The 12,496-nt window shown below is 36.3% G+C and overlaps 1 protein-coding gene across 12 annotated transcripts in view; it reads left to right on the top strand.

Moving 5' to 3' along the window:
• The window catches only part of FOXP4 (forkhead box P4), a 166,773-nt gene that overhangs the window by 44,676 nt on the left and 109,601 nt on the right, over positions 1 to 12,496 (top strand). For 11 of the 12 annotated variants that reach the window (XM_026719940.2, XM_026719942.2, XM_026719945.2 and 8 more), the window contains exon 2: positions 9,458 to 9,677. In XM_026719940.2, the coding sequence (XP_026575725.1) occupies positions 9,474 to 9,677 (204 nt within the window). In that variant the 5' untranslated portion in view covers positions 9,458 to 9,473. Of the gene's footprint in view, positions 1 to 7,410; positions 7,560 to 9,457; positions 9,678 to 12,496 lie in introns of those variants that run through there. The other variant, XM_087929540.1, reaches the window with a different exon arrangement.

Genomic DNA, 12,496 nt, shown 5'->3' with positions numbered 1-12,496 from the left:
TGCAGACAGAGTGGTTCTCAGATTGGATCCATCATTCACCCCTAAAGTAAATTCAGTCTTCCACAGAGCGCAGGAGTTGGTGCTTCCAAATTTTTGTCTGAAACCATCTCATAGACTGGAGCATCAGTGGCATCGACTTGATGTTCGAAGGGTGTTAAGCATCTATCTAGACTGCATGACGGCATTTCAAAAATCTGAGGCTCTATTCCTATCCTTCAACCCATCCACTTTAGGACACAAGGTGTCGTCGACGACAATTGGTAGATGGTTGAGAGCCACCATAGCTAAAAGTTACGAATGCCAGTCCATCTCAGTTCCTAAGGGCATTACAGCCCACTCAACAAGGAGTGCGGCAACATAGCAGCATGGGCCACATGGGCTTCCATAGACGAAATTTGCAGAGCGGCAACTTGGGCTTCACCATCGCCCTTTGTCAGAAATTATAAAATTGATGTCTATGCCTCAGTGGACGATTCATTTGGCAGAAGAGTCCTGCAGAGGGTCCACAGAGTTTAGGAGTGGATTTTGATCCAGACGGAATCCCTCCCTAAGGACAGGCCAAGCTTTGGTATGTCCCACTTCTGGATGCTCTGAACAGCTCACGGAAGAAAGGGCATTGGTACTTACCTGATACGCCCATTCTCTGTGACCTGTGAAGAGCATCCAGCCCCACCCATTTCTTTCCGTCTGGTGGGGTTCCGTTCCAGTCAGGGATCTAGATTAGGTGATGAGTTCTGGACTTTGGCACTCAGTCTTTGCAAAACTGAGGGATGCTGGGGAGGTGTCCTGTGGAGGAGGAGGAGCGTCCCAGAGTTTTAAGCCCAGCCTTTCCAGAAGAGACTGAAGCACCTCCATTTCTGGATGCTCTTCACAGCTCACAGAGAATGGGCATATCAGGTAAGTACCAATGCCCTATTTCTGTGTTGGTTCTATCCCTGATTAGTTTCCATCCATTGCTTCTTGCCCTGCCCTCAGATGCTTTGGAGAATGGGTTTACCTTCTCTTCTCTATGGCAGCCCTTCAAATATTGAAACACTGCTATCATGTCACCCTTAGTCCTTTCCATTAAACTAGACATACCCCATTCTTGCAACCATTATTCATATGTTTTAACCTCTAGTCCCCTAATCTCCTTGTTGCTCTTCTCTGCAGTCTTTCTAGAATCTCAACATCTTTTTTTATATTGTGGCAACTAAAACTGGATGCAATATTCAAAGTATGATCAAGGCATTTTAAAGTGCTACTAACATCAGAAAGGATAGTTCTCTTTTTCTTTTCTGTGGAATATTTGTATTCTTCTGCCCATATTCTATGAACTAGGACAGTGCCCTGCACCCCAAACCTTTCGGGCACCAGAAACCAGTTCCATGGAAGGAAGTTTTTCTTGGACCAGCAGGGGCGTACTTTCATGGGCTACATGCACCCCTTTGCTTGTTTGTGTGGCCTGGTATCTGGCATGTGGTGGACCTATGCTGGTCCACAGACTGGGAGTTGTGGTCCCCTGAACTAGTACATAGTGCATAAATAAGAAATTGAAACAAACAATTAAAGCCCCGTGCTTATAAAACTTCATATTTTATATCTTCAGAGATACACCATGGTATGCAAATTGAACCTTTGATTTCTTAAACATGACATGCAGATATACGTTATAATTATAAATATAATTATAAAAATTATTATAAGCTGCTCAGAATTGCCTAGAACCATGAGATGGGTGGCAAACAAATTTGGCAAATAAATAAAATCAAAACAAATTATTGAAAAATAGCTTCTGGTAATCAGAATCCTCCCAGTCATTATACATTGCATAATAGTACTGGGAATGTGACTTTTTCAGTTATCATTTACAGCCTTTTGCTAATATGGCCTATTTAAAAAGTTTAAAAAGTTATTTTATGATAGTTCTATTTTCATGGTTGTGTGATAAAATGGTTCTTAACAAACTGGAAAAACAGGAATAAGCCTGTTCTTCCCTTTTCTTTGTCCAGCTGTACCCTCCCCCCCTTACTGGTGTTTGTCAGTAGTGGGTTAATTATCTGACATATGTTTCTAAATCTGTAAACAGTTTTTTTTTTCTTTAAATGCTTTGTAGTATATGATCTCACTTGCTTCAGTACTTTTTCTCTTTACTTGAAAATTGGTTTTCTCACAAAATACATATGCTTGACAAAAATGGTCAAATGCACAGATGTTTGACAACTGAAAGTAATATGAGAAAAAATCTAAAAAGGAAGAGAGAAAAATCAAATATGCAAGAATAAAAAAGATGAAATGTGTAAGGTTCGCTATTAGTTTTTGCAACCAAAGGTAAAATCTGATTTTAGTAAAACTATACAACTTGCATACCAATTCTGCAAGGTATAGGCAATTGTGCAAGGTATAGCAGGCTAAGATGACTCTGGAATGTTCTTGGCAAATCTAGTTATTTTCCAGGCTGGGCAATGTTTAGCTACCATCTAAATCCAAAATAATGGTTAATAGTGACTGCTGGTGCTCAAATTAATTTCCACATTGGCTGAAGACACATTGCTTTCATGCAGGTACATATGTCTTGGGATCACAGATATGTCCATACAGTTTTCATTTTAATACATAATAATTTAAAGTAACTGAAACCCTATTTTTAGTGCATGAGGTGCTGCACTTTAAAGCACTTTTCTTTTAATTAAATTCTTCTATATTATGGTAATTATTTCATGCTAATTTTACACCAGAGGGAAGTGGTTACCATGTTGGAAGTATGACCCTCCCCGATAGTGGAAAGTCATTCCCTATATTTTAATTGAAGATATACTGTTTATCCATTTCATTCTGTATTTCCTATTATTGGCAATACCAGCTTTTAATTGAATCGCTACTTATCCACTTTTATCATTAAAAAAATGAATTGCCAGATATTGAATCAGGGACCTTCTACATGTTGACCATGTGCTCTTCTTTTCAGAGTTTATAGAAAATAGCCATGGCACAGTGACAATTGTGGTATGATTTTTCAACCTTTTATTTTTCTTCTGGGTCTGCCATGATTGTGATCTTCAGCCAAACATAAGCAGAATTAATAAGCAGTTAGAGAAAAGAATTTGATGCGTTACCCATAGCCATATACCCATAACGATGTCCGTGTATTTACATTCTGCTTGGTTCCTGTTAACTTCATGGAAATGTTGATATTGTTTTCTTGACCAAAATGTAGAAATGGTTTGCTTCTGCCTTGTTTCAACTCTTTTCATCTTTACTTGCTTTCCTATCCATGTATTAACTAAGCCTGAGCCTGCTTAGCTTCAAAATCCAGGCACAGTCAGTTATGTGCTGCCACCTTCTGAAATGCCATATTGTGGACAAGACAAGGCTCCAGCCCCCCGGCCACATCTTGATTTTAAAACATAAGTTTAGCTAATGCCTATACTGGGTGCATTAAGAAAATGCCATCTCCATTTCATACCAATTTTTGTAATTCTATCAATTATATCCATTTTTGTATATAAAAGATGCTTTGAATGATCTATGCTCATACACGAGTCATGTCAATATTCTACATAGAGAGTGAAAGACAATAATTTTTAATTGAATTTACATTGTAGTCTTCCTTAGGTTTTGTAAATGCAAGAAATGCATTAAAAGAACGAGACTTTATACTATTGATGATTATATAGCTTTCCCTTTCTTCAGTCCTATGCTAAACCAGAAATGAATGACTAACAGAACTGATAATTGACTTTAATGTGGATCTGTCCACTACATATATCCTCATTCAACTACAGCCATCTAGCCATGGGAAATATAAACAACAGTGCATTTTGTTATAAAATATATCTGAATTGCAGCAAGCCATCCCTTGGAAGATATATTCTACCTTGTGTGAGAGATAATAAGAGAATTCTGTGAGTATTCATGTAGTCGTGAATGTTATATAACAAAGAGACGAATTTCAAATAAAACATCTATTTAAAAAAAACTGATGGAAAGGAACAACAAGACTAGTAGAAATATATAAAGTAAGAGAAGTTCAGTCGTATATAAATCTTAAGACAATATTTGTTGTGTTTACTGTTAGGTAAAGAAAAATTTTCTTTCTGACAATTGGATTTATACCATGGAGGGTAGTTTTTTCTGAACCGAGTATGTGATTGTGCAACGTGCAGAGTTAACATGTGCTAAACGTCAAGTTTGGTTTGCATTTGTTTTTAAAATGTTTTCTATGTTTTTTGATAACTTTGTAACTTCTATGTTCCAAGAATTTTTATTTGATTTCATCTTATTCTTTATCCAGCATAATATTGTTAACTAGAAATGTATATTTTCTATAAAACCAAGTCACTGTAACATTCTGTCTTTGAATTCCCTGGTACAAGTGTGTCATACTGTGTCACTTTGTGTGTACTTGATAGTGTGAGGGGCTACAGGAGGGAATCGACAACTCCACATGGGAATTAATGTCATTCTCATATCCTGTGGAAATGACTTTTGAAATGCATATAATCTCAAACATGCAAATGAGAAGCTTGCTTCACCCTGTTTAATATGAATGATAGCTTCTGAATAGCTATTATTACATGCCACATTTCAGCAATTATGTTGTTCCCAGTTTGTCGGTCTATTGTGCCAAAAAAACAAAAGCAAAATCCACACGCAGTAGGAAAAAAAGGATAGTTAAAAAAAAGAAAAACCACTCTTCTTCTGCCCCTTTTGCTTTGAAACTTGCTGACTACTTGTCTGATCAATTCCAAGTGTGGGCTTTGTGCTTCATTTGATCTAGAAAGCAGCAGTCTTGAAGGAAGGATGAGTACTGTTTTTTTTAATAGAGGAAGAAAGTGAAAAATCACAGTGTGTCTGTTTGTTTGTTTTTCATTACCATTAGTTTGAATCTAGATTGCTGAATGTAATTACAATAGTAGAAATTACTCATTGATTGTCACTCAAAATTGGTGATAATCAATTTAAAACAATTGGCATTTCCTCCTCAGAAGATATTACCTAGTTGAGTAATGAAATGTTTGTAACAAAACAACCAAGCTTAGAGGACACTGAGGATCCCACAGTTCAGCCCTGAGCTACAAATTTTCTATCTCCTCCTTAAATTTCAATTTGCTAGATTACTGAAATACTTTGAATACATATTTGAGTCTGCTTTCACTTTGTAGATGAATAATTCATTTTAGTAGTGGCAGGGGAAATAATGATCATGATTAGAATACACCTTCAAGAGTTTCAACTTCGGAACACAAACAGCAGCCTAGCAGTACCTTGGAAGGACTTCTTTGAAGCTCTCTTCTCTCCCAGCCTTCATATATTAAAGGCATACTGGTACCAGCTGCTGGGACTTATCCTGAGACAGTTCTTATGATAGACAAGTGTTGCTGGGTAATTTACTCAGCGAGTAATCATTTTGCATTCTTGTTCATCTCATGATACTGACTGGTTTGAACTGAGGACAAAGCTCCACACAAATTACTTTCAAAATTACTAGTCTGAATATCCAGGACAACGAAAAGTAAAATTTCCAAAATCTTCTGCACTGTATTTTGCATTTGAGCAGGGGTGGGCAACTATGGCCCTTTTATGAATTATGGACTTCAACTCCCAGAATTCCTGAGCAAGCCATGCTAGCTCAGGAATTTTGGGAGTTGAAGTCCACAAGTCATAAAGGGGCCATAGTTGCCCACCTCTGCATTTGAGGATCTGGGTATTTTGCTTTGCTGAGAGGAGAGTGGGAGAAATGTTAGATTGTTATTGTCCAGCCATCTAAGAAAGCTTTATCTTTCATGCATTCAAACTGAGAAGTGTATTGCCCTATTCCAAGCAGTGGGAAAATAGCAAGACTTTATGGGTCTTGCAATAATGAAAATTGTTGTTTGTGTACAGAGCTAAGTGAGACAAGAAATTGATGACTGGGAATGGATATTATTCTAATTTTGCCATGGGGTGCTGGCAGCGTGAGGGCTAGCAAGTTTGCTTTTGTTTCTCTTCATTCTAAGCCCAAATGTAGTTGAGAGGAAGGATTGATAGACAGAGGTAGGAGTGACTCCTTTTCTCCCCCTGCTTCCTAGTTTTTAAAAGTTGTAATGTAGATTGTCCTTTTACAGCTTTAATACATAAAACCTTATTGGCATTATTTAATGTTGAAAATTAAAATTGGAGGGTATTGTAAAATTGGAGGATAATGTTGAAAATTAAAATTGGGAGGATATTCTGGACTTTTCTATAAAGGGTGGAAGTAGAATTACTCTCTGTTACTATATTGGAGAATTCAAGTATGACAGTCTTTCCTAATAACGAACTCACATGGTGCTAATGGTTTGGAGAAGTGAGCAATCTTTCCCACTGTTGACCTCTTTATGTGGTTTATATAGTCTCTTGCAATTTTTGAAGAGGAAGGTTTTGAGAGCCAGTGTGGTATAATGGTCAAATGTTGGACTGTGACTGGGAAGATTCAGACTCAAGTTTACTTTTAGCCATGGAAACTTTCTGGTGAGTTAGGATATGTCACATTCTCCCAGCCAAGCCCACTGAATAGAATTGATCATGGAGGACAGAGGAATTGGAACAGAGAATGTTGAGTAAGCAGCTTTGAGCTCATTGAAGAAAAGTGGGATACATATTTAACAAATAAATGAATATCTTTGTGTCCTGTGTCTGGAAGAGTCATGTATCTTTGCTCATAATTTGTGTGTGTGTGTGTTTTCTCAATTCTTTGTCTTCACAAACATTTTGTGATCTAGAAATTGTAAACCCTCAGCTTTCCTAACTATTCTGCTCTCCAATTGTATTGGCATGCAGTTCTTATCTCCACTAGCACAGTGATAGTGGCATATAACTATTGGAACAGTTTCTCACAGGTTTTAACCTAACATTTTTAATATGGTATTGCTTGTCTCTAATGAAACTTTGAATTAAACAGCTGTAGCAACATTTTTTATGATAGATGATTTTCCAGCTTTATTCATTTACTTTTACTGCCTATGCCCAGCATCTTTCCTACAAAGTGTCAGTAATATGAGAGAGTGAGTTTGGTTCTAGAGGTCCTTTTAGAATAGTTTCCTAACTACCTCATAGTGTCTATGAAGAAACTATGTGTGCTTTCAGGTGTGTGTGTGTGTGTGTTGTTCTTTCAAATCAGTGTTTCTATCCCTGCAGTTTTCTTGTCAAGGCTTTTGAAAGTGGTTTGCCGTTGACTTGTTCCTAGGGCTATGAGACAGACTGGCCCAAGATCATCTAGCTAGTTAAAGTAGAACTAGAACTCACAGGTTTCCAGCTTCTAGCCTCATGGCTTTTACCCACTATGCCAATTTGGCTCTGCCTAATTTGAACACTGTCTACAAATAGGCCTTTTTAGGATATTTGTTAGCAGAATTTTAGATTACCTACAGATGCCTTCAATCAATCACTTCCTCACTGGTTTACATCCAGAAATGTTCCTGTACAAAGAATGAAGGCAAATATATGCTTCCCAGGATAATGTTGGGAGGATCCAATCTGAGTCAATCACTGGGACTAGAGGTTTAATCTTCCAGGCTTTTAGACTCAATGATGGAACCCATCATCAGACAACTTATTCTGTGAGTAGTATTTATGCGGAGCCTGGTTGTGTATGACTTTTTAGTTGTTGATTAGGTTGTTCATGGCTGGTTATTAAGTTGTTGGCACTTGTTTCCTTGTGCTGCCAGTCCTTGGTTCTAAAGTACCTGATAAGCTGGTGGTAAATCAATGTTCCTGTTGACTGACAAGGGCATGTTTCCCAGGCTTCAACCATTTTCCTGGCTATTTTTGTACCCACTGAGCCAACAAACTTAGTAGCTCTGAAATTGAATTTATGGCCGTGTTCATTGTAATGTTCCTATACAATTTGAACATATCAAACAGTAGTTGTGCATTAGTGCCTGTACTCGTTAACAATGCTTGAACACAATGCAAATGAACAACACTCTGTCTCTGTATTAATTTGCATTGAGAAGTTGGTTTTTACTCTGTAAATTTTCATGAGGTGGTGGTTCTCATTGTATTATATTACTGCTATATAAAGTACTCAGTTCTTTGTTTGAAGTAGTTCAAGAGCAGATTAGTACCTAATGTATATAATATATTATGCCAAATGCTGACTTGGGGATATTGGTGTTTGTACTTGTCTGAAAATAGTTTACGATCTCCTTGTTAATTATAATAAATGTTATATTGTCTATTTTCCCTTTGCTATGGAATGAAAATTCTATTAAAAGATTTGTGCAGCATTTGCACTTAATATGTTTCCTTATATATGGATATTGGCTGGTTTTATCTCTTTTTTTGAGGGGAAAAACAGATGCAAATATAAAATAAATAAAATAAAGTAATGATTTTATTTTATTAATCAAATTTATATAGCCACCTATCTCAACGAAGGCAACTCTGGGTTTTGCACAACAACAATACAATAATAATTATTTCTTGATGACATAGGATTATACAAGTTAAAGAAAAGATAGGAATAAAATTAATGTTTAACACATAATAAGCATATTATATTTGCTCGGGCATTTGTTAACTAGCACTACAGAAAAGGAGCAGTTTTCTTCAAATATTTTTTGAAGCAACTTTTTGATTTTGGGTGAAATTGTCATTTCTTCAACCAATTTTTGTAATGACTGGAGAGCTGGATTAATATTATGATTAAACTGATAGCATCATCAATTCACACTTACATGTTTGTTTTACAATTTGCTATATGTCTGTCAAAGAATTTTATACGAGAGATTTCTTGACATCGGAATGGGACAACTTGCCATGCTTAACTCACCACAGCCAACTCTTTGCAACCAACATACTGTGGGACAACTTGCCACAGCCAACTCATCATAGGGCAACTCCCTGTGGGACAATTCCACAATTTTATTTAATCATTTAAAATAATTAAAAATATTTTTAATTTTTGTCATTAACACTTCATTTTGTCCCACATTTTGCATCCTTTGTTTAACAATTCTATTCCATTATTTCTTTGATATTACTGTAACTCTCATCCTGTGGCAAGTTGTCCTGCAGTGAGTTGGCCATGGTGAGTTGTCCCACAGCGAGTTGGCCATGGCGAATTGACTGTGACAGGTTGGATTCACTGAATTAGCCATGATGAATTGGTCATAGTGAGTTGACTGTGGCGAGTTGTCTAGATCTTCTTGACATCATTGTCTTCTGTAACATCCTGAATTTCCCTTTCTCATAGCAACACTATTAAGAAAGGGAAAAATAGCTAAAGTGATGTATTTGATTGGTAATGGTTTTATTAGCAAATGGGTCAAAAAACTATATTTTAAATTCAAAAATAGTGTATAAATCTTATTTTTTGAAATACAACTACACATCTCCTTTGCAAAGAAAATAAAGGAATGAAACATCACTTATTAGAATGCTATCCTCAGTCATAATTTAGAACCTGCAGTTCATATCTTTGCTCAAATATCTTGTTATTTCTTTCTTTATAAAGGTGCTGCTAGCAAGTCATGATGGTTGAATCAGCCTCAGAGACAATACGTTCTACTCCCTCCGGTCAAAATGGTGTCAGCAGCCTAAACAATCCAACTGATGGAGGAGGAGGAGGAGGTGGTGGCGGTGGAGGAGGAGGATGTGGAAGAGAGGGAGGAGCCAGTGGAGAAACTAATGGAGAAATGAGCCCAGTAGAGCTCCTCCACTTTCAGCAACAGCAGGTATTGTGGACTTGATGTTTTCATTTTATTTCTTTTCATTTTTTTTCATTTCCCTTGCTCATTTCTCTTCAGTTAAGTAGATCTTAACTTTAGGAATATTGCAGATAATGGAAATGGAAATAGAAAGTTATAAATCAGGTGAAGAACCTGAATATGGTAGGTCCTACATTATATTTGTTTTCTTACATTCATAAACATGTTACTCTTAAGTCCTGGGTGAGAAGAATCGAATTCTCATGGCACTTCTTTGTTGATGTGTCTGATATTTTTAACAGAAACATTCATCCATGGGGGCTATTTCATTGCATCTGCTTACTAATAAATCTTGCTAAAATTTTAGGATTTAAGGTACAATCCTGGTGCATGATTGTTCCTTAAGTTGTTCCCCTGTATAGTTCAGAAGCCATATGTTGGCATCCTTAGAAATACTACTTTGGTGACAAAATAAAAAGGGAATTCAAAATGGCAATAAACACTCTAGAAATATGCTAATACTTCCCTCATTTTTAATTTATAAAAGCAGTTGTGAGTTTAGTTATATGTTTATGCTCCGTATCTCTATGCTTGGTTACATTAAAACTATTGTTCAACTGTTAGCTGTTGTGCTTCTTCAGTTTTGTTTAATAAGTTTTGTAAAGCCTAAAGTTCCTTTCATTTCAGCTATTATAGTCAACAGCTTATTAAGCATTCATTAGTACATATTCGAATGATTATTTCATAGGTGAAGATATGAGCAAACATTAATCTGAAATGGTGCTTCATGTTTTAAAAGGCAGTGATAATAACTACGTTAATAATAGCGTATCCTAACAGATCTAATGTAATGTAACACATCAAGAAAACATGCATATAAAAATATTGTACATCTAAACCCTGTTCAGTGCATAATCTGATATTTGTGTTCCCTCCACCATCCAACTCTTATATTTCTTCACTTACTTTTAGATAGCTCTATAAATACAGAGGCAGTTACTGTATAAAGTTCATGAACATTTAATTGCCTTATTTTGAACACTTATTAAGTATAGAGTTGATGGCACTTCATTTGTAAATGCCATATTGTCTATCCTTAAACTGCTTTTTAAAATAAAATGTCTGGATTGGTAATGTATAGAGTTGATGGCACTTCATTTGTAAATGCCATATTGTCTATCCTTAAACTGCTTTTTAAAATAAAATGTCTGGAGTGGTAAAGTTATCATTTTTATTTTTATTTTATATATTATACACACACACATACGTATATACATGCCTGCATACATTCATACATAACATAAATCTTGACCACCTATCTCCCTCCAATTTCTCCAATTTCTTACTTGCTCAATTTACCATTTGTATAAAAATGAAAGCGAAGGCTGCCCCAAAAGAAGATTGCCAAATAAGTGAAGATTCCACCAATAGAAAATGCTACCTGTCATCTCAACCATTTAGAGCAATACAGTAAGCAACTTCTGCTTGCAACGAAAATGTTGTAGTGCAACAGTTGTGTCATTTGGTGTAGTTGCAGCTGGACAAGGTCCAAGCAAAATCCTTCAAAGGATTTAAAGATTATTTGAATATCTTGCACTTAAAAAAAACTCTGTTTATTAGCAGTCACTCATGGCATCACAAACAATAAATATATTATAACATATTCACGTGTGTTCCTAGGACATCATAAATATAAAGAAGAATTTGCCATTCCAGTGGCTAATTTTAATAGTGTGGAATATTTTTTAGCACAGTTGGGGAGATATTGTTAAAGTTCTGTTATCCTGCAGCTCTATCAACTATATAAAGATAGACCAAGTATCATTTGCATTTATTGTTTCTTATTGGAATTCTTGAAGACAGCTTGTTGTTTGTCCATACATCTATCCATCCATTTACCTTCTCTCCAAGCCAACTCTAATAGCACTTGACACTGAATGCCTGCCAGTGTAGTTCTGCATTACACAATTATATATGGTTGTAATATTGCTGTGTATCAGTTGTTTTGTATGCTGACTCTTCTGTTAATTTTGCTTTGCCTGCCCATTTGAAAATGACAGTCCCAGTGATTCTAGAAGTGTTTGTGAAGTAGTATATACTTGCTACATTGTTTATTAGGCATTCAAAATGAGTAGGGTTCCCAAACAAAGTGTTCTACCTACCAAACACAACTTCATCTTATCTATCATAGGAAGAATATAATCAATCAGGAAAATAGTTGTCAAAATTTTCAAATATATACATAACTTATAGCTTAGTGAGATAATTAGTGTCTATATATAGAAATGCACTTAAACATGTCATCCAGTTAATTCTTCTATTAGCTGACTCTGAAGTTGGCTTGAAAACTAGTTTCTCAATAAATTGGACTGAAGTTGCAGAGTTCAATACTTGGGACTGATTCACTTTAGCATTCTTATTAATAAATTGGATAAATAAGGGGAGGAATTGCTTATCAAATTTTCAGGTAATACAGAACTGGATAAGTAGTTTAAAAGAGGGGTCCTAACCCCTGGGCTTCAGTCCACTGCCGGGCCATGAGCCTTTCAGAACTTAGCCGTGGAACTGGTAGGTGCGTGTGTGCTCACACGCATGCGTGCATCCCCACTCTTGCAAGCAGCTGGTGAGTTCGTCCGTGCGTGTTCCATTTGCACAGAACCATCCCCTCCCCTCCCCCGACACCCACCAGCCTGCAAAACTGAAAAGATTGGAGAACTCTGGTTTAAATGACAAATGACTCAAAATGATCTTGATTTTTTTAGTGTAATGAACTCCCTATTGTCCAAGAGGAATTGAAAGCTTTTCACATTAAAAACATAATACCATCCACAGTTATAGGATATAAA

This window comes from Pseudonaja textilis, chromosome 3 (assembly GCF_049901715.1).
Source record: "Pseudonaja textilis isolate UNSWEBS1 chromosome 3, rPseTex1.2, whole genome shotgun sequence".
NCBI classification, from domain to species: domain Eukaryota; kingdom Metazoa; phylum Chordata; class Lepidosauria; order Squamata; family Elapidae; genus Pseudonaja; species Pseudonaja textilis.
Note: the sequence above shows the minus strand (reverse complement) of the source record. Positions and strands in the feature narration are given on the sequence as shown.